Below are 22,679 nucleotides of genomic sequence, written 5' to 3'. Positions count from 1 at the left end.
TCCAGTAGAAAGTGTCATAGTCTGCCACCAACCGGGTGGCTGTGCATTGAGGATGGCGTATTGAAGAGGACTGAGAGATTGGGAGGGGTGGAGGACCGGGCACAGTGGGGTGTCTGAAGTCCCCCATCAAAATCACAGGAGGGACGAAACCAGGAATACAGGTGCCAATGGGTAACAGTCAACACCAAGGACCAAGCCATGACCCTGCTATTTTTAAAGTGCTCCAGTGCTGCATCTGCTGTGTCACCTAACAGGCAAGAGCCATCGAAGCACATGTCCATGAGGTGCATGCAGGCATGAGTGAGCATCTATCGCACATAAGCGCAACATTTCCTCAAATTAAGACAAACATGTATTGCCATACTAAGGACGATGTGCGGTGAATGCATGAACAAGGGTCCGCTCGTGTTTTCCTTCCAGTTATGTATATAAAAAATGTTTATCTACGAAAACCACCGTTGGTATGACTGTTAACTACAGCTTAGCAAGAGATCTCGGAGGACCCCTTGCACCTAGCTCTGTAATCCTATTAGAATTATGAATGACGTATGAACCGATCACCAGAGTAAGATGCTGACAATTAGATTTGATCCGTCTGGTGTCATATACAATATTCTGGTAAATGATTGTCATAACAATTAGTGAACAACGGTTGGAACCAGCAATAGGTTCTCTAGAAGTAATTCTATTAATTGTTTTAAGGCGAGTGTACTATATTGAAGGATTCCTTAAACTACAGACAGGAATCTCGTATGCCGTGTTTGAACCTGTAATTGTCTCCTTCCGGGTCTGTAAATATTTACTAGGTGTAGTTTGCCCGTTTTTCTTTCATTAATGTGTGTCAAAAAAGGGCCCCGCCCTCTCTGTGACCATGATGTTGGTAACACCTATACTATAGGGTAAGGGACATATGCATTTCTAATTAGTGATAATGATCATGATAGTACCGAATATAGAAGTGACACTCAGGCTTGTGGCGTTAGAACTATACATAACAAAGGGCTCTTCCTTTTGTATCTTAATTAAATTACATTCACCCTTGTTTTTCAACTGTAGCGATCACAGGCTTCACCAACACCTTAGACGTCCTGAACCGAATGATATTACAATTTCTTATTTGTACAACTGTGATATCTAAGTAATTAGTGTACACCGTATCTTCTTGTACCTTCTCTATTCTAGGTGGCAAGGACAAATTACTCAACTACAGGCAGGTAAATATGGTAGGACCTAAGTTAGGAATCCACCGTACAATAGCCTAATCGATTCTAAATTGGAATCGCATCTATGTTTCTCACATAGGGATCCGTATGCCCTGAAGAATGCGCCAGACCGCCTAGGCTTGCGAAAGTGGGCAGAAACATGTTGTCAAAATTTTGTGTGTGAGACATTACAGTCCAGTACCCAAACCTTCTTCGTTTTTAATCTTACCTAGTGTTCCACTAATAAAGGTAAAGTTCCCCAGGCACTCTAAGGCATTTTTACGTTTTTCATCTGGATCCCCTGTTAGATGGTGTTGTCCAGTAAGACTTATGCAAGAACTCCCTCCTAACTAGTCAGTCTTCGAGGAGGTCGAGTACGCCCGGGTGGCATTGCCCTACCAGGGTGGGGAGAGGATTCCTATGATGAAGCATGACACTAATAAGTGTGTGAGGTTTCCTCTTCGATTAAGGAAGACTTTCCAATAAACCAGGAATCTAAGGTTTCAGTTCTGCAAAGTTTGCATCGGCACCAGAGTCTACAGTTTTGTTACTCTGAGTACACTTCTTTGTGTATCGCTGTCACCGTACAACTATATTGTGTCATGAGGTTCACCTGGACATCTCCGAAAAGCCCATCATTCTTAGCCAAGCATAGCATCTAAGAACCACAGTGGAACCAATCGCCCTGTTGAGGGAGTCTTCATCATCCTGCATCGGATGAGAAATTTTGCAGTGTCCCAGCCGTCAAGCATGTCTGCAGTCAGGCTCGCTCAACCCTCCTCAGGGGCCATCGGCAGCACCTGTGCCACCAGGACCCACAGAGCATGGGAATATCTGCCCATAAGGCAAGGGATCTTGACCGACCTCCAGGCCTGACTGATAGAAGGAACACAAGATCTTCTTCCCAAAGGTCTCCAACCATTTGGATTACCTATCCAGAAGGCATTAGTGTTCATTCTGGCTGTCGAAGCTTCCACCACCAAACATTCTGGTTAGGGTACCAGTGAGGAATGTAGGTACCCTGGCACAGGAAGGTGCTGACGTGCAACCTGATGGTTGACTGAGACCCCAGAACAGGGCTCGGACCAAGACCTTAGGAGGACATCCGTGAAGGCACCGTTAAAAGGAAGAAGGGGCTCTGCACCAGAGTGCCTCAGCAGAAGCAACTTTATAAAGACATTAGCCATAACCTTCACTGATAGGAGCTGCAGACCAAGGATCACAGCATCCCTCTTCGTCACCATTGCAAAGGACGCAAACTCTTCAGTTATTGGCCAAGGTGAGAAGACTAACCAGGAGTCTGGCAACCAGTCTAGCTTGCTGGCATCACCCAACTCCTCATACCATTTCTCCTCTGGGAAGGCTTAAGCAATGTAGTCAGTGGGGGGTCAAAAGCCCTGCACTCCGTGTCCTTCCAAGAACCTCCAAAATTACAGAGGAACTGTGTGAGCCCAAAGTCAGTCTAGTTCAAAGCTGCACCTGCCTCAATGATGAGCATGGTCGATGCAGAGCCATCTCAGAGTCGAAAAGGACGGTAGGTTCACACTTGTTGCAGGACATCGAAGATGACAGCTAAAGTGTTGAGGAACCAACACCCAGTGATGGAAGCGGGTCGAAATGGAGATCAGGACCAGAGCTTGTCCAGATCCGGGGGTGGGTCCAGAGGGTCCAACTGGTGCAGAAGAGGGCGCGCCAATGGTTTTCTGGATGCAACACCTCCCGAAGGCGCACCAGAGGAAGTCATCTCTCGGAAGATACAGGCCAAAGCCTCAGAAATCCTGAAGCTGGGCAGGAGGAGTGTCTCTGTGTAACAACAGGAGGCGCAGAGGTTTCGACACCGGCTGCTTGGGAAGTGTGCAGGAAAGGGGCTTAGTGGCACGAAGATGGCCCAGTGGTCCTTCCGGGGATCTGGAAGGGTGCGACGAAGTCGAATGATGCTTCGACAACGTCGTTTTCATTTTGTACTTACCTGACGATGACTGACTTTGAGGATGAACCGTTGAGGAAACGGCTCTGGTAGTGGATTCAAGTTAGTCTTCAGGAGGTGATAGAATTTGTCAAAAATCTTCTATCTGGAATCAGTTATGGTGGCCACCTGAAGATGGTATCTGTTCCGTCCCGGCACAAAAAGTCAAGAACTTAGGCTTTATGATTGACAAAGATCTAACACTCACTACTCAAGTCAATCAAGTCATCTCGGCCTGTTTCTTTACGATAAAGTTCCTTCGAAAAATACTACATTATATACATTTCTCATTAAGGAATACAGTAGTTGGAGCCTTGGTCTTGTCACGCATTGACTACTGTAATGCAATGTACATGGGAATTGGAGGAAGACAGCTCTCCAAGCTCCAGTCATTGCAGAATGCTGCTGTGAGAGTGCTGTTGGATCTCCCGAAATATCACCCGACGTCCAATGGTATGAGGCAACTACATTGGCTTCCTATCCGACGAAGGGTGCAGTTCAAGGCCTTGTGCCTAGTGTATAAAGCAGTAAATGGAGGAGGTGCAGAGGATATGAAATCTCTTTTCCCCCGCTATGTACCTTCCAGCTCACTGAGATCTGGTAGTTTGGGCCTGATCTGTGTACCAAGGATAAAGAGAGCTCGATGAGGTAGCAAAGCGTTTTCTTTTCAGGCGGCAAGGCTCTGGAATTCTCTGCCCACCGAGATACAACTGGAAACAAACAAGTTTGTGTTTAGAAAGGCCTTTAAAACCTGCCTTTTCATTAAACCTAAGACTGGAAATGCTCATCCCAAATCCTCACATATCCCCAAGACGCCTTGGCATTAGTGCGCTTAATAAATAATGCAGTCAGTCAGTCAAACTAAGACCACCCCCAGTGTGGGAATGACGTGGGGTTTTGCATTGCCAAGAGAAGTTTCAGCGCCCTCACCCGAATCGCCTTTGTGTGCATCGAAAGTCAGTCTGAACAGAACTTGGAGTCTAGGCTCAACACAAAGCACCAAAGGCAAACCAAGTGGGGATCAATTACAGACACCTGCTGAGACATTAAAGGGCTTAAGACCCATAGGTTACTAAGGGAACATCCTGGAAGACTGTAAACTATTTTGGAAAAAATGGCTCAAGAATTAGCTCACCTGATCCACAACTGTTGGCTTGCAGAGAAAGTACCTGATGTCAGCAACTCAATAAATCTTTATTTTGGCCAATTTGACTATAAAACTTTATATACAATAACATACAATTCATTTGATTAAAAAATAAAACAGTAAGAGAAAATCCATTCTTCATGTGAAATGCATGTATAACACGTAGATGTAACGTACAGACAATCTATATTACAGTCAGTCCAATCCCGCTAACTTCATTAAAGTGCATGTGCAGTATATGTGCAATGTACAATGCCGGGCATAATTAGACCAAGCTCTAGCCCACTGGGCATCGATTACAGTAGCTTTTTATAAAGTGCTTGTGTCCATCAATTAAAAACTGTAAACATGAACATACACCCGAGAGCCACCATTCAACTTGTTGGCGGTCTTGCGCACTATTCATCAAGCCAAATATACATCAATAATATGATAAAAAAAGAGTTCATAAAATTCATAAATATTACAAACAAGCAAAAAGACATCCAGAGTCTGTTTAAAAAATATATAACAAAGATCAACCAGAGTCTATATATAAAGTATCCGAGTGAAGCAATTGATCGGGATGCAGGTGATTACACTATGTGTTTACATTTTTAAATGTGCAGAAATAAGGTGATTTGAACATAAAAGTATTTTAGGGGTACTGACTATCTGAGATTAAAATGTTCAAAGAGGGATATATTTCAACCACTTGATCACAGTAATGAGGAATAAGCCCAAACAATACTTGTTTTGGCAAAAGCTTCCAGTCAACAAATGTCTATGTCAAATAAGGGGAAAGCAGTGCTACTAGCGAATGCCCACAGATTTGAACTCAACCCGAATAAAATACTGAACAGCGGCGGTGGAATAGGTGAGACTTGAATGGTGACTACAATACATTAATAATGTTGTTATTGTTATTGTTAACTGAAGCTTATAAAGCGCCAAATCACCGTCAGGTCTCTAGGCGCTCATGACAAAAGGAGATAACAACAGCAGAATAGATATAAAAGGCAACGTATGGTCGTGGAAATAAGCAAAGCTTAAGGCTTCCTTAAACAGGAGCGTTTTTAAAGACTTCCTGAAGTGCAACAAATTTGATTCTTTGCGAAGAGATTCTGGAAGTTTGTTCCAGATCTGTGGAACCAACACAGAAAAGGATCTCCCTCCCTTAGTTGCCAATTTGTATCGAGGACAAGACAGCAACTGTGTGTTAGAGGACCTTAATGATCGAGTGGGGTTATAAACCCCAAGGCGCTCTTTGCTGTAGGCAGGGGCTTGGCCATAGATTGCCTTATGGGCAATGCATAAGCTTTTAAACACCACCCTTTGTTTTATGGGGAGCCAGTGTAATCTACACAGCAGTGGAGAGGCATGGGTCCGTCTAGGTAGCCTAAAGATTAACCTAGCTGCATCGTTTAAGACCACTTGCAGCCGGCTGGTCAGTGTTTTAGGCAATCCCAAGTAAAGGGCATTCCCGTAATCCAGTCTTGAAATTATCGTGGCGGAGACAATTGTACGAAGCGTGGAAGGGGAAAGAAGAGGGACTAGCTTTCGAAGCTGTCTAATTAGATTTGTGCAAGTCCCAACAACCGAGGAGATCTGGCTGGCCATTGACAGCTCATGGTCAATCTTTATACCAAGACTTTTCACATTAAAGCATGGTTTCGGGGTAGGGCCAAGCTCTTGGGGCCAAAACAAGTCACACCAAGGTGCTTATCCCCTAATATACTCTAATAAAAGAGTTTTGCTAATGTTTGACAAATTCTTAAAAGGCGAGTCGATCCCGACGGGAGAATAGATTTTTAAAAAAGGATCTAGGTTCAAAGTCTTAAGGGATGGAGATCGGGGGTTTCTGGCAAAACAAAGCAAATTGAGTTTTAGTAGACATTGCGGACAATTATTTTCTTATTTAGACAGTTTAAGTCATTGGGTCAGCCTAAGAGCTACAGCCCACTTCCAAATTTGATTCGGAATTTAAAGAAATGTAATCTCGGTTTTTCTTTTATTTTCCCGAAAGGAGGAGTGAAGAACAAAAACATACGTTGGATTCCCACAAATGGGGCCATCGTTTTATTTGGACGAAACGTTTGTTGGCAGAAGCACACATTTTTCGTTCAACAATGATCTCTTCCTCAGCATTCTTCCCAACGAAGCTTCTTATGACTCCTCTAGGCAACCATGGCTGTATGAAATTGGGTTACTGGCTGAGGGGGAGAAAACCTTTCTCAAGCAGCAACCACCATTTTACTCAGGGTGAAGATACAAGCACCCTAATTTAACCTGAGCTCAACCCTCAGGTGGCACAGAGCAGTCAGGCGCAACTCAGAGGCAATGTGTAAATTATTAGTGCAACACTTCAAACAGTAACACAGTGAGAACACACCAAAAAAGGAGCCCACACCACGTTTAGATAAAGAGAGTAATTTTAGTAAATAAAACAAGACGAAAATAGAATCAGTATAACAGGAGATATTCTATTTTAAAGATTTTAAAGATTTTAGTAAACATAGCGCCAAAAGGCGTAAAGTACCAACAATGAGAATCTGGTGATACCGGAATGGGACAAATTCACAGGTCCAGGCCAACTGCGAAGGCGCACGGACAGACTACAGGGACATAGTTAGGCCCGCTGAACAAAGTACCTTAAATCCTGGTTTGAGGAGCATTGCGAGGATCCGTGTCTTAAATGCATTGTGCAGCCAAATCGATGCGTCGGTTCAGAAATGCGGCAAGGCGGCAATGCGAGGTACAGTGTTGTCATTGAGGATCCCATCGACTTGTGTTCTGACTCTACAATGTGGAGTCCACCGGCGGGGCTGCCGTCAACGAGGAATGCAAGGGCCTGCTCCAAGGATTCATCGCATTGCAGTATTTTTTATGCGGCGACGGGCTGCAATGCGGGTCTTTGTGTTGGTGTCGGTTCCGATCCACGAAACAGCTGCAATGGGTTGGTTCTGCTATGGGTTGCGCCGAGCAGCAGAGGAGTTGTGTCAGTTCCGCTGGATCCACTAAGGCTGACAGAGTACCTTAAGGCCACTTCCAAGGGTCTATGACTGGGGTGGAACCACTTGGCTGGGAAAACTCAGATGGCAGAGTCCAGGTGATTAGATAAGGTTATTGAAGCCTCTGTCACGGAGGCTCAAGTCAGGAGGCCAGCCAACTAGCGCTTGGAGCGACTCTGGGGTTCTGGGTTCAAGTGATGCAGGTCAAGTCATTCTCACCCAGGTAAAAGAGTAGCGGGTCAACACAGCAAAGCAGCAGTCCATCAAAGCAGTAGTACATCAGGGCAGCAGTCCAGCACGGCAGCAGTCCTCCGTTCTGGCTGAGTATCCACAGGTCCAGATGTGTACTAAAGAGTTGGTGTCTAAGGTCCAGTACTTACATCAAGTTGTGCCTTTGAAGTGGGGAAGAAGCTCTATATGTTCCTTTTGTAGTACACAGGTATCATGCCTTCCCTATTCTGGCTCGAGACTAACTACAGGTAGGCGTTGTGTGGAGGCAGAACACAGCCTATTCAAGTGCAAGTAGGGCTGTACTCGGCTCCGCCATCTCATACTGCCAGTGATTGCCCATCCAGGCACACCTAGGCTATCTATTGTATGTGGCTGTGTAGGAAGAATACACAAAGTCCAACTGTCTGCTAGTCTCAGTCATGTGACCCACAGACATGCTGCAGGCACTAAATGGGTAAGGCAGGAAAATGCTAACTTTCTAAAAGTGGCATTTTCAAAATTGCAATTGAAAATCTGACCTCACCATAACTTAGGGTTTCTTATTACAATTCCAAAAACACCAGGCAATAGCTGGATATGTGCTACCATTTGTACATTGCAGCTTATTAAATGTAATAGGTAACTCCAATGTTAGTATGTGGGAGAGGTAGGCCTGCAGCAGTACAACCATACACACTCACGCGCCCTCCCCAACGCGCCTACCCTCTGTGCTTATCACGGAACTCACAGGCACACATACCTACCTCAGCCCATAATAATTTAGTCACAGCCACAGTTGTTAACTTCACCTTCCCATACTCTCAGCACAGGACTCCACAGATCCCTCGTGACTCTCAGGCACACATGCACACATATGTACCCCTGCCCATAATATATTAGTCATAGCAGTTTTTGTCAATTTCACCCTCCCCTACCCACCCTCACTCCCTAACTCCTCGCTCCGGATCCCATTGATCCCTCCTGAGCCCCATACACCCATATACACTCTTACACCCTCTTCACACACTTTTGCACCCTACTCACCTCACCTAGTCATCAGCGCATAACATGGAACTCACAGGCACACATACTTACATCATTTATCCCCCCAAACTCTCAAAAGAATCTGCCAAATGCTTCAAGCATAATTTTATAAAATCACACCCGGAAACTCCCTTTGCTGATCCCTATATCTCACTACACAACGGGATCACAACCACTGATATCATTTTCCACACCAAACGTAGAGCCCAATGGAGGAAAGCATTCCTAGCCTTATTCTCGATATTTTCCACTAGAAAATCCGCTCATGGTCTAGTGATTTCTATTGCACCATCCCAGCTCTTCCAAGCGACAGGAAACTTCACCATCTACAATAACGGAACAATACTCATTCAATCCACAGACCGTAGTTTAAATCTTCTGGATAACATCTTCCCTATTATTAAAGAACAAGTGTCTAATCCCCATACTACTACCCAATCCACTTCCACCCCCAATATACAAGATGTCACATCTCCAACCCCCTCTGTCACCCTCTTCCCCCTTCTTCCCCAACCACCACGGATATCGGATCCATACGCCTCCTCCACCATGACTACCCCTTCCACCAACACACCTCACCTCACTTCACCTAACACTCACACGCTACCTCCACCTAGCACGACTGAGACACCTTTTGCACCCCCAACTGAATCTGCACCCCCCACCCCCGAGTACGATCATAGCTCCCCCCTCCTCAAGCATCTCCCCCTCCATAACCATCTCTCCCCCTACCTAAGCCTTGCTTCACAATGACACTCCTAACACGTACTGCCCCCATTCCAGTACTGAGACAACTCACGCACCTACAATAGAAGCTGAACCTCCTCCGGGTATGATCAGAGCTCCCCCCCTCTAACATCACCCCCTCCTTAATCTTCTCTCTCCCTTCCTCATCCCTGCTCCACCATATCACCCCTATCACGACAGGTCACTTGTTGGCACATAATAGGAGACCACACAACCATTTCTAAAACACTCCACGCCCCACAAATCCACCCTCAGAGCACACATCGCTACCAACCACACCTCCAACACCCACTCACCTGCCAGCCACACTAACAATTCAGACAACTATTTGAATTACTCTCTCATCCACATACACATTACCACCTCCTATTCTACTCATCCCTGCACCAGACCAAACACCTAACCAGGCCAATGTGCAGCCACCCACACCCATATCACAGACACCTACCCCAGTCATAACCGCTCCAAACACCAGACTGGATGATTTTATGTCCGCACTTCACCAAATCAAAGAGGAACTCCACGCTTTTAAAGAGATGATATCTAGAAAACCATGGAGCTCTAGATCCTCAATAACTTCTATATCAAGCAAGCTCCCTACTCACCTACCACTCACCCCCAAACATTCTACCCTGCTGGAAATCAATTCCCTCCCGTAATTTTGCTACCTGCCCAATGCGTAGCATCAACCCATTTTCGGAGAATGACCTAAGCTCTCTGCTACACTCCTACGAATCCTCTCTTACGATCCCCATATCTCCCACACACATGCCCATCCCTACTATCCACCCCAACCCTCACAGGTCCTCCACACACAACAATAGAGGAATCATCAACAATAATCTTAGAAGTGTCACACTTATTCAGGATCCCACCTCTTCCCTGAACACACCCCGTCTTAAATGCACATTCCTGAATTGTAGATCGACCACTAGACACGCAGTGAACATAGCTGACCTCATTAACGCACATGACTTGGACCTGATAATGCTAACTGAAACCAGGCTAACAGTATCCTCCTCGCCACTCATCGACATTCTAGTACCCCCAAATTACGACATCATCAGATTGGACAGGAGTGGTAAGACAGCGGGAGGAATCGCATGTATACACTGTAGCAACATCTCCGTAAACAGAGCCATTTCCCCAGTATTCCCCTCTTGTGAATACATATGCCTCGACATTAACAGCAACGGCAATCCATTATGCTCTTTACACATTATCTATCATCCACCTTGTGACAACCTCATCTTCACCGAACACCTCGTGGACATAGTCACAACGAACACCGCACGATAAAACACCCAAATATTCCTTGGCGACTTCAATCTCCTTTGGAACGACCACAGCGACTCAGTGGTCAATAGTCTCAAAAACTTCCTTGGCGCTCTAGACCTCACCCAAATTTGAAACAGCCCTACACAAAATAAAGGTTCAATCTTGGATTTAATAATCTACAAAGGTGATTCCATTCAGCTGGAGTCGATCCCACCCTGTGATTGGTCAGAGCATCATATCATCACCTTCTTTATCAATGAATCAGTGAAACTTAATTCAGTTAAATCCACAAAACCAAAGTTATGGAAAAGAGACTTGAAAAAAACTCAACCCTAACACATTACCTTCTTCCAGTTACAATCTACTTCTGCCCCCTGCCGGCTCCTCCAACGTACATGATCTCACCAACCACTACCTCAACTCTATGACCTCGATAATTAATGAGGTTGCTCCCCTTCAACTAAAGAGAGTTTCCTCCAAAGACTCAAAACCCTGGTACCATGGTCTTCTTAACGAAGATAGATGTTCTCTGAGAACTTCAAAACGCAATTGGAGATCAGTCCCATTCGCTAAGCACCTCAAAATTCTCAGAAAAAAGAGAAAAGCATACTATAGAAAGATTAAGGGCACGAAAGCTGACTTCTTCAGCCACCAACTAGACCAAGCAAGAAACCATCCAAAAAAACTGTTTGAGTTAATCAAAACCCAATCTAAGGATGAACCTCAACTATTACAAGACATAGCTCGTCCACAACCCACTTGTGAAGAATTCTCTACCTTCTTTGATCTAAAGACTGATAACATCAAGAAAGATCTCCTCAATGACCTAAGCTTACACTCGAGTCTCCACATAAAAACATCCCCTCTACTCCCAACTTCGTCACACCAAACCCCTGCTAAGCTCGACCTTTAAAACAACGCTGCATGGTCTTCCTTTGACACTTGCACTGAAAAAGCTACAGACAAGATTATCAGTACCCTGAAGCCTGCCAATAACCTGAGGCTGCATCCCGGACACCCTTAAAGTGGGGCAGGTATCACCCATCCTAAAGAAACCCACAGCTGACTCGACGGACCTAAACAACTATTGTCCTATTTCCAATATTCCTACCTTGGCCAAACTGTTGGAAAAATGTGTACACCACCAATTGACAAAACACATTGATCACTTCGAACTTCTTAACAAACACCAATCAGGCTTCTGAGCAGGCCACAGCACTGAATCAGCTATGACACACATAATTGATGATGCTCTACAAATACTTGATCAGAACGGTACATGCCTACTCATCCTACTAGACCTCTCCTAAGCCTTCGATACGGTCAAACACGAGAGCTTGGTAGATCTGCTGAATCACAGAATGGGTCTATCAGGCTCAGTGCTTTATTGGTTTACCTCTTTTCTTCAAAACCGTACGCAAAAATTCAAGGTTAACAACGCCCTGTCCAAACCCGTTCCAGTAACGTTAGGAGTCCCGCAAGGGTCCTCGCTATCCCCGACACTGTTTAATTTATTCATGGAACCACTCACCAAACTGTTGCAAGCATCTAACGTGCAATATCACATGTATGCAGACGATACCCAACTATACCTTAAGATACACACCCCTGAAGACATTAAATTGCTTAACACAACGTTTGGGAACACCCAGACTTGGTTAGCAGAGAACCATCTCAAATTGAACGCTCTAAAAACTGAATCCCTCCTAATAGCCCCACCCGCCAAAGTCCCCATCATGCATGACTGGTTCAAACATCTTACTGCATTCAACGTTCAACCAACCATTGTGGACTCTGCAAAATCATTAGGTATAACCCTTGACTGCAACCTCAATATGCAGAAACACATTAGCAACGCAACTAAGGGAGCAAACTTCCAGATAAATACACTGAGGAAGCTGAAACCCTTCCTGCCCGCCAATGACTTCAAGATGGCAGTTCAAGCTCTAGTTATCCCTCGGGTGGATTATGGAACTGTCGCTCTCTGTGGCCTCTCTAAAGCGACAACAGCACCCCTAAGAGCCTCCATTAATGATGCAGCGAGACTCATCACTGGCTCGAAACGAAGGTCCCACATCTCCCCAGACTTAAAATCCTTGAACTGCCTACTATTTGAAGCCAGAATTCACCTGAAAATTGCGTGCCTGACGCATAAGGCCATACATCACAATGAACCCAGATACCTCACACAGAAACTGTCAATCTCTGGTGGTACAAGATCCACAAGAAGTGCAGAAAACCTACTACTGAAGCCACAAAGATTCAACAAGAAAAAAACATATAAACAATCCTTCTCAGACATGGCGCCTAGGATTTGGAATGCACTACCTCCAGAAACCAGACTTAATTCCTCCACTGCAAGTAAAATCGATTCTAATGGCAAAATTCACATGCCCATAGACTAAGGAAATTCTGAGAACACTCATACCTCTACCAGTATTCCTTTTATGACAAGAGGCAACTAGACTACCTAGGCATTATAGTTGCCATTGCCTTGACTCAATGAGTCTTTATTGTCTTGCACCTTTTTGCTTTACGTTGCACAAGATGTTATGTTTACCTGATTATCTGCTTCATTTCCTGTATAAGTAACCTCTTTGTTTTATAAGTAACCTCTATGTTTGTAAAGCGCTCTGATATCCGCTAGGGTCTTGTTCGCGCTCTATAAAACTGTCTAAATAAATAAATAAATAAATAAGAGCTTTTCATCACCAGGACATGTAAAACTTAAAATTACATTCCCCACTTTTCACCCTGCCCTGAGTGCTGTTTAGGGCCTACCCTAGGGGTGACTTATATGTATTAAAAGGGATGGTTTGGGCCTGGCAAAGGGATCATTTTGCCAGACTGAAATGGCAGGTTAAACTGCACATACAGGCTGCAATGGCAGACCTGAGACATGTTTAAAGTGCTACTTGAGTGGGCGGCACAGTAAGTGCTGCAAGCCCATTAACAGCATTTAATTTACAGGCTCTGGGCAAGGGTAGTACAGCTTTACTAGGAACTTGCAAGTAAATTAAATGTGCTAGCTGGACAGAAGTAAATTCTGCCATATTTTAAGGAGAAAGCATACGCACTTCAGCACTGGTTAGCTGTGGTAAAATGCACAGTCCTAAGGCCAGCAAAAATGAATTCAGAAAAAAGTGGAGGGTAAAGGCAAAAGAATTGGGGGTGACCCTGCAGAAAGGGCCAGGTCCAACATGACCCCCCCCCCCAACCTAAAGCCAGGATAGACTAATCAACACCTTGAGGGATTTCCCTTCTTAAGCGATACAAGGTGGACAATGACCCTCTTCTGCAGAGGCACTTGCCACTTCTACACACTTCTGAATTCAGTTAGAAACCCTGTCTGCATTCTCCTGAGCCACTGGACCTGCCTATGGGGAATCCTTTTCCGCACCAGAGAACCCAATCTGTGCAGCACCTATCCTTAACTTGCTCACAGATGCAACCCAGTAGGCAGACAGTACCACCATGGCCAACAAAGTGATGTGGCCAATTCCACCCCTTGGATCACACTTCTATCCCCAACCCAAGAAAACACTGCCCATAACGACAGCAAGCAACAGAGGCCACTGGCAGTTGTCAGTGTCAGGAACCAGGCCCCAGTCCATCTGCTGCCAGGTGGAAGTTCTAAGTGTGGACATTTAGTAGGCCACCCTTCCAGCCTCGGGGCTGGCAAAGAGTTCCCTATGGGCTCTTGAGGGTTCTCTAACCTCTGAGGTTTATCAGAGTGGGGGAAGGGGGAAACAGCCCTGGGCCTTAGGCATCCTACTTCCACTACACCTCCCACCAGTTCAAGGGTGGTAGCCTGAGACTTGCCACTCAGCCAAGGATCTGTACACTGAGGCTTAACAGGGGAGAGGGTGAGGCCTCCCTTACCAGCTACTCCATTTAGGCCCTGTGCCCTCTGCTTGGGAGTAGTACCCCCAGAAAACTTAGCTGTCAGCCCTCCCAGTTCTTCTGACACGGGGGTGGGAAGCTCAATCGTGAAATGCAGGTTATGGGAATCTGGGGATTAACTATTGATCCTCCTCTGGGTCACCTCCCCACCCCACTCCAAGGAACCAGGCCACAGGGCAGAAAAAGACCCACCCATGGGCCTGAGTTACCCTACACACCTGGCCGGTGTACTGCTTTGGGGAAACTAGCCTTCCACTACCATGGTGTAGCTAACCCCAGTGTCTCTCAGAGGAGTGACTGGCATCCCATTCACTTTCACCTGGCAGAAGCGACAACCCCGCCCTCAGGGATCACAAGCTCACCCTTCGAGTATAACCCCCAGCTAAAGGAGGTCATGGAGTAGTCTATGACCTGCTCCTAGGATCTAATTATCCCTAAGGCAACACTGGTCAATCCTGTAGAGGTCCCACCAGTGGTTTATTTGGACAGACGACACTCAAAGAAGCCGGACTGGAAATGGGGCGCCCTGGGCCACCTCTCATCAGTACCACACCCCTGTTTCACCGAAGGGGCTTGGGAACCCTTTCTCCCAGCTTTACTCTGGGATTTGTCTGGTTCATTTGTAACCTACCCCTCCCTCTGCTGGGGGGTAACCTGAATCACCCTTCTTGGGTTCACTGTGGATATCTAGTTGAGCCGCACCATGACAAAGGCAAAGGTTGAAACTGACCGCAATGGAGCGAAGGCCAGCTAAAGGGACCTTGTTAGGTCCACTGAACGTGAGTACCATTAAATTCAGGTTTGCGGAGCATTGCAAGGATCCACGTCGAAGATGCGCCACATAGCCAAAGCACTACGTCTGTTCTAAGATTCAGTGAGGCTGCTGTGCGAAGCCCTGTGTCGTTAAGGATCTCATCTACCAGGGGTTGAGATGCGAAGTCCCGAGTAGAGGATGCGCTGCGCAGTCGGGGTGATGCATCGGTTCCGAGGATCTGCGAGGCTGCAATGCGGATTCTGGCGTAGTCATTGAGACTGCCGTCGACGAGGGATGCACACGCCTGCGCCAAGGATGCTCTGGGTTGTGCAGCAGAGGAGATACGTTGGTTCTGCTGTATCCACAGCGGCTGGGGGAGCACCTTAAGCCCACTTCCAAGGGTCCAGGGCTAGGGTGGCACCACTTGCCTGGGAAGACTCAGAGATCTTAGAGTCCATGTGCTGGGTCAAGGTTGTTGGAGCCTTCTGTCCCTGAGACTCAAGTCAGGAGGGCAGCCAACTAGCCCTTGGAGTCACTCTGAGTGCAGATGATGCAGGTCCAGCCCTTCTCACCCAGGCAAAAGGGCAGCAGGTCATCACAGCAAGGAAGTAGTCCAGTAGGGCAGCACATGGGCAGAGTGGTAGTCCATCAGCAGCACAGCAGTTCTTCTTCCTCCACAGGTCCAGGAGTGTATTGAAGAGTTTGTGTCTGCGGTCCAGTATTTATACCTAGTTGTGCTGTTGAAGTGGGAGAGAAACTTCTAGAGGATTCTCTTTTAAGTCCACAGGCATCCTGGCTTCCTGGTCATGCCTCCAGTCTAATTAAAGGTGTATGCAGCCCTTGGTGTGGAGGTTGAACACATTCAAGTGTAAGTAGGGCTGTGCTGAGCTCCGCCTTCCCACTCTGCCAATGATAGCCCATCCAGGTACATCTACGCTCTCTATTTTGTGTGGCTGTCTAGGAGGAATACACAAAGCCCAACGGTCAGCTACACCTAGTCATGAACCCCAGAGGAAGGCTACTGGACATTATTGTCTGAGGCAGAAAAAGGACAACTTTCTACAAGTGGCATTTTCAAAATTGCAATTACAAATCAAACATCACTGTAGGTTAGAATTGTTTACTACAATTCCAAAGACACCCAACATGATCTCGTTACATGCTCCCATTTCAGAAATTAGAGATTATTAAATGTAATAAGTTAACTCCAATGTTAGTCTATGGGAGAGGTAGGCCTTGCAGTTGTGAAAAACGTAATCAGAGTTTTTCACTACCAGATCATGTAAAACTTACAATTATATTTCCCACTTTTTAAATGCATTGCACCCTGTCATAAGGGCTGTTTAGGGTCTAGCTAGGGGTAACATATGTATTAAAAAGGGACGTTTGGGCTGCCAGGTCGGAATGGCAGTTTGAACATGTCTTATGTCAGTCACTGCAGCCTGTATGTGCAGTTTAAAGTGCTTCTTGAGCTGCACGCCCACTCATAGCATTTAATTAACAGGCACTGGGCACAGGAGATACCCCTTTACAAGGAACTTACAAGTAAATTAAATATGCCAATTGGGTTTAAGCCAACTCTACCATGTTTTAGGGAAACAGCAAAATCACTTTAGCACTGGTAAAGTGCACAGAGTCCAAAGACCAGCAAAAACAAATTCAGCAAAAGTAGATTATAAAGGAAAAAAGTAGGGGGTGACCCTGCAGACAGGGCCAGGCCCAACAATGGCATACTGCTATTGGTTAAAATGAGCATTTAAAACCATTTTCCTCAACGCTAAAGGGCACCAATAGTTCATTCGGCTGGAGAAGGGAGTCGAAAAATAACAACTTTCTCTTACCACTCCAACTAACTCAAATGCTTTAGTTGTACTAAATCCAAGATGATTTTACCCTTGATACCAGGTTTAAGGAGAAGCATACCCTCAAAGGAGCCAGCAGTCTGCTGGACCTCGACCTTCCAGTCACCTTAGAAATGTGAGTTGTAGTATCTCCTTACTATGAAGAGCACCCCACATTAGCCTTGATTCCTCTGTAGATGACCCAACCTCTACCCTCCAGTTGACTGCTATTGAGCAACCAAAGTAGAGGTAGATAGTTCTACCACTTAACCCTCAGAATTATATCGTTGTCTACTCATTTTTACAACTCCACTTCCAATGGAGTCTTCACATTACCTCTGTATATGGGAGCATAGGCTCATGGAGTAGTGGAGCAGGCAGGTACATATTGAGCCAGTTGTCATTAAAAAAACTTCTGAATTATTGCCAAGTTATACAAATGTAAAACTGTACTTTCTCTACGCAGTACTGTTTATATATCACATTATTATTGCTCAGCCAGATAATCTGCTACTACCCTTTTAACTTTGACAGTAATCTGCATTTATTTAATTGCTCTGTGTGGGATTAACCATGTTAAAAATAAACAAATGATGATCGTGTTGAAGATAGTTTTCTCATACACCCTTTGGGGGTGGCCTCTTACCCGGTTACTGTGGTCGCTGACTTTGATGATGGGCTCATTCTTCCTGAGATCCCACACCACCGCTTTTCCACTAGGGTGAGCAGAAGACAATATATGCTGCACTTGTCGATTCCAGGCAACAACACAAATGTCTTCAGAAGGCTGAAAAAGTAGAAAATGAAAACGAATAAAATCATAGCACGAGTACGATATATTTAGGTTAACACATCACATCCAAAATCACATTAACTGTTGACTGCAAAAGAGAAAGCTGAAATGACAGTGTGCGGCAGAGTAAAGGACCCCTACTTTAAAGGTTTGGGCACAGTGAGTCAAAAAAAATATCTATATTCCACATTTTACTGTGCCAGACTAAGGCACAGCTACAAAATCAAATTTATTGGGTGGACAAAATAGAGTACAGTAATGCTATGCAGTAATTTTGAAAACCACCATAGACCAAATTTCCAAACAGATCTTAGGTTACAGAATAGGCTCAAAAACCCTTCGCTATAGAAGCACTCGCCAATCTATTTCACCACAGCAAATCATGCTTGCGTTAATGGTGCTTACTAAACTTTGTATTATTTGTGCTTATTTTTTTAAATATATGTTATGGACTTTAAAAGTAAACACTGCAATATAACAAAAGCATTGCACACACTTACATTTATCTTAAAATCATCACCATTACCTAAACAAGATAAAATGAAGTATACAAAAATGTGATGGATGGAATGCTTGAACTAATCTCAGCCACTGGTAATTACTCAGTTGCACACCATGCCACAACCAGTTTGGACCAAGCGTATGCAAATTATTCTCAGCTATGCTTCAATGGCAACAGTTCAGCCCGAACTGCGAGGTCAGGTCCTCCCGAGCGATTGTGAGTGGCTGAGATTAATTCAATCCATCACCTTGATGCTGTTGTAGCTGACACCCAGTGTAACAGGTATGCTCATACGTGGTTCCAATGCTCCCTGTGCCATAGTACTCAAGCTATACTACACTGATGAGACCTGAACAGGTCAAAACTGGTCTGGGGTTGCTTGTGGTCCTTTTGGAGGGCCTTGCCTGGCAGTAACAGATAGACTGTTTCCATGAGCAGCAGGGTCGGTACTGATTTGGGCCTTTGTCTAGATTGACATGGAGAAAAAAGATGGACTGGAATGCGGCCAAAGCAATTGCCAGTGAATGAGATTAATTCAGTCAATGCATTCATCACCTTGTTGTTGCAGTAAACAAAATAAACAACAAGTTCACTGGGCTCGGTTTAGCTTAGGGATATCAATTGCCAGACCAGAGAGCTGGTCCAGCTGATGGCACAGCGGTCATGATTTAATGATAGACTTCAGGCAAAACAGGTCAGAAGCTTGGTGGCTCAGCTAGTGCATCACAAAGGCGTTGACAACCATTTTAAGGCATCCTTGAAAATATCACCACTTCTCATCAGGACTGCCATACCAGCAATATTTAGACATAAATAATACCTATGTCACCATTTTTCAGTTTGACTAGAAGCTCCACCATTAACAACAAAAAAATGGGTTACTTCAATTTTTTTCTGGCAAGACGAACAACTGACCCATGACGTTGTCAAAGAAAAACTAAATACCAAGGTCATGCATGGAATAGTGCCCACCAGGCAGGTTTTCGTCCTTCTCACTCCACAGAATCTGTCATACTATCCGCCATGGATGATCTAAAAGGAAAGGTGAACGATGACTGCACTCAGGCCCTGATTCTCTTGGACCTGTCTGCAGCCTTCGATACCGTCAACCATGATATATTGATGGAACGTATTGCTGCAGCAGGTCTCAAAGGTGCTGCCCTGAGTAGGTACAAAACCTTTTTAGAGGCCCGGAAGCAATCAGTATGGCTTTCGCCCTACAAATCCGACATTGTTAATATGAGCTGTGGAGTACCGCAGGGTTCCTCTCTATTCCCACTTCTCTTTAATGGCTACATTCGTCCTCTCAGACTTTGGCTTCGTCAGATGGGAGTCAAGATCTACAACTATGCTGACAACATGCAGTTGATCTTCTCCATCGATAATTTAATAAACTCCAAGGAGTGTCTTAGGAACACCATGCTATTCATCAGGAATTGGATGAACAATAATCAATGAAAACTCAATTCCGGGGGGGCGTGGCCAAGGCGGCAATGCAGTGAGACGTGCTCCGGAGGAGCTCCCGCTGCACGCCGCTATTTTAGGCGATTTCCGCGGAGCCAGGGCACCTACCTGCCACCCGGGAGGTGTGGAAGACCTGCTGACCGTGGCACTACGGAGAACGGGGAGCCTGTGACCCCGGAGGGCTTCGGGAGATGCTCGGCGGTGACAGCGCAGCCGACCAGCCGGAGTAGCCGCCATTTTGCGCCCTGTGCCCTGAGGCTTGGACTGCGGCGTGGGTGACGAGTGGACGATCCCCTGGACATCGGAGCATTCTACCGGCGGGAGGCTGTGCGCGGCGACGGACTGGATGCGGGGTCCGAGGGGACCTGGCCCCTCCTGCACGGCGGTGGCTGCCTGGCCGAGGTTGACTGCGGTCCTGAGTGGAGCCCGCCATTTTCCCCCGCCTGCGGCTTGCACTGCCCTCTGGCTGCCGGTGAGTCCGGGTGAGTCCGCATCTCCTGGTGGGTGTCGAGCCCGGGGTACCAGCGCCGGAGGGGCGCCTGTGCTGAAGGGGGCCCCTGCCGGAGTCCCCGCGAAGACTTGCTGCTCCCTGCTCCGTGGTGCTGGTGGCTGGCGGCGGCTGCCGGCTGCGGCCGTGGGGGTGCTGGCCGGCGGAGCCCTCCGAGTGGCGTGAGCGGAGCAGCGGCCCTTTGCCTCTCTCACAGTGGGCAGTGGAGGCGGAGAGACAGAGCTGGTGGGGCCGCCCGGGCGGCTGCACCCGAGGAGAGACTCCCCCGCACTGAGAGAAACGGACGAGGAAAGCTGCGGAACTGTGGTCCGCCATTTTGACCGCCCGGGGCCTAGTGGTGGGGCCTAGGCGTGCGGCCTAGTGACGGCGGCTTAGCGGTCCGGGGGCCCCCAGAGTACCTGCGCGCTTGTTCCCCTGTTGGCCACTGGGGATTCTGCTGGGCGGCACCGGGGATCGCCGGTTGCGGGGGTGGTGAATGACCCCGCTGCCCAGGCACCAGTGACCCACGCTAGTGAGGAGCCGACCGCCGGGGTGCGCAGTGAGCGCTGTGCCCCGCCATCTTGAGGAGAGGATCTGGGCGCCGGAGGCCTCCGGTGAGGCCCATCCTTCGACTGGCGCGAGGATCTGTTGTCTAGAGTGGAGTGCGGCCTGCGGGAGAAGCGACGGGGGAGCTGCCCGGGGGTTCGAGGAGCTGGGCCCCTGCTAGTGGTGAACTGTGTGGGACGACCCCCCCTGCGACGGACGATCGACGGCCCGTGGGCTCCTTGGCGGCCTGCGATGAGTGCGGCTCCTTGAAGGGCCCCCTCGGTGGTGGGGAGGCCGGAGCTGGCGGGCCCCCGCTGCTGCAGACGCTGGACATCTGAGGCGCCACCAGCTTAAGGCGCGAACAGGTACTGTGCCGGCCCCTTCGGGTGGGAAGAGTGGCCCCTGGGAGCTAAGGGGTGGTAGACACTGCAAGCTGCCCTCCTCCATTGACTCTGTGGGGCTCAATGCGGCGATCTGGTGGCTGGAACGCGGGCCTCAGGGCTGAGTGAACTCTAGGTTATATTCTGTGCCTAGCCTTACTTTTGCACCACCTTGACTCTTTTGGCGGGCGGTTGGGCGGTTGGACGGTAGGGGGCTGAGGGGGTCCCGGGAGGGGTCCCCTGGGCGTAGCTGTGGGACCATTGCGATCAGACGCGGGGGGCCGGCCTTGACTCGGCTGCCCTTGTGGGGGGTACGGCTGGTGCTCTCTCCTCTGGGGTGGCCGTTGGCCGGGTCTCCTCCTCTGACCTCCCGCCCTCCGGGCTCTGAAGGTCCCGCTAGTGTGCCTGTGATGTAGGCTGGGGCTCTGCGGGTGGAGAGGAGGAATTGCTGGACTGGTGTGCGGTGGGAGGCGTGGGGGCTGAGCTAGACCCCAGTTTAGACCTCAACGCGGCCCTCTCTGCCCCGGTTGGGCTTCTACGACACAGTGAGCAGTGCCTGTGGCCCTAGACTTCAGACGGTGGTCCTTCGCAATGACGCGCTCCAACAAAGGCAACAAGGCTGAATCGTCAGCGGCCCCCAAGGACAACACTGTTGTAGTGATGTGGGGAAAGACTGGGGCGGCCGCAGGCGGAGATGGGTCGTCGCGAGCTCTTGAGGAGTCTCCGCCGGTCACTTAGGCGTTTATGTCCACCTTCATGTCCGAATTGAAGACGGAGATTGGGTCGCTGCGGTCTGAAGTGCACACGTGTGTGAAGGAGATGCGGAAGGAGGTCACGGAGCTTGGAGACCGTGTGGACGGGCTGGAGTGGACGAAGGATGCGCGCACGGAGGATCAGGAACACCTCTGGCTACGCCTGGCGGCCCTTGAAGAGCAGAATAATGAGCTTCAAGTGAAGCAGGAGGACCTTGAGAACAGGAGCCGCCGCAACAACCTCCGTATCCGGGGAATTCCTCTTGGGGAAGAGGGGGAAGACACCATGGGATACGTGACGCAGCTCCTCCATGAGATCTGGAGGCACGAGAAGGCTTCTCCGCCGGCACTGGATCGGGCGCACCGAGTGTCCGCCCCGCCGGGCAGATCGGGACTCCTACCAGACATTCTAACGCGGGTCCATTTCTTCACCGAGAAAGAAGCAATCTGGAAGGCCGCACGAGATAAACCGGACCTACAATACAGAGGTCACAAAATTCAGATCTTTCAAGACCTGGCGCCCAACACCCTGAAGAGGAGGCGAGCGTTCCGACCAGTGACTGAGAAGTTGCGCAGTATGGGCATTGCGTACCAATGGGGTCACCCGTTCGCTCTGATATTCCAGTGGGAATCCAAGCGGAGAGTCATACCAACCTACACAGAAGCGGCGCAA

At 47.7% G+C, this 22,679-nt stretch overlaps 1 protein-coding gene across 2 annotated transcripts in view; it reads right to left on the bottom strand.

Annotated features, from left to right (window-relative positions):
• SEC31B (SEC31 homolog B, COPII component) overlaps nucleotides 1-22,679 on the bottom strand; it is a 1,031,933-nt gene that overhangs the window by 838,930 nt on the left and 170,324 nt on the right. For both annotated transcript variants that reach the window (XM_078643061.1, XM_078643062.1), the window contains exon 6: nucleotides 17,729-17,869. In XM_078643061.1, the coding sequence (XP_078499187.1) occupies nucleotides 17,729-17,869 (141 nt within the window). The remainder of the gene's footprint in view (nucleotides 1-17,728; nucleotides 17,870-22,679) is intronic.

The sequence above is a fragment of the Lissotriton helveticus genome, chromosome 5_1, assembly GCF_964261635.1.
Source record: "Lissotriton helveticus chromosome 5_1, aLisHel1.1, whole genome shotgun sequence".
NCBI classification, from domain to species: Eukaryota; Metazoa; Chordata; class Amphibia; order Caudata; family Salamandridae; genus Lissotriton; species Lissotriton helveticus.
The sequence above is the reverse complement of the archived record's forward strand: the minus strand, read 5'-3'. Positions and strand labels throughout refer to the sequence as shown.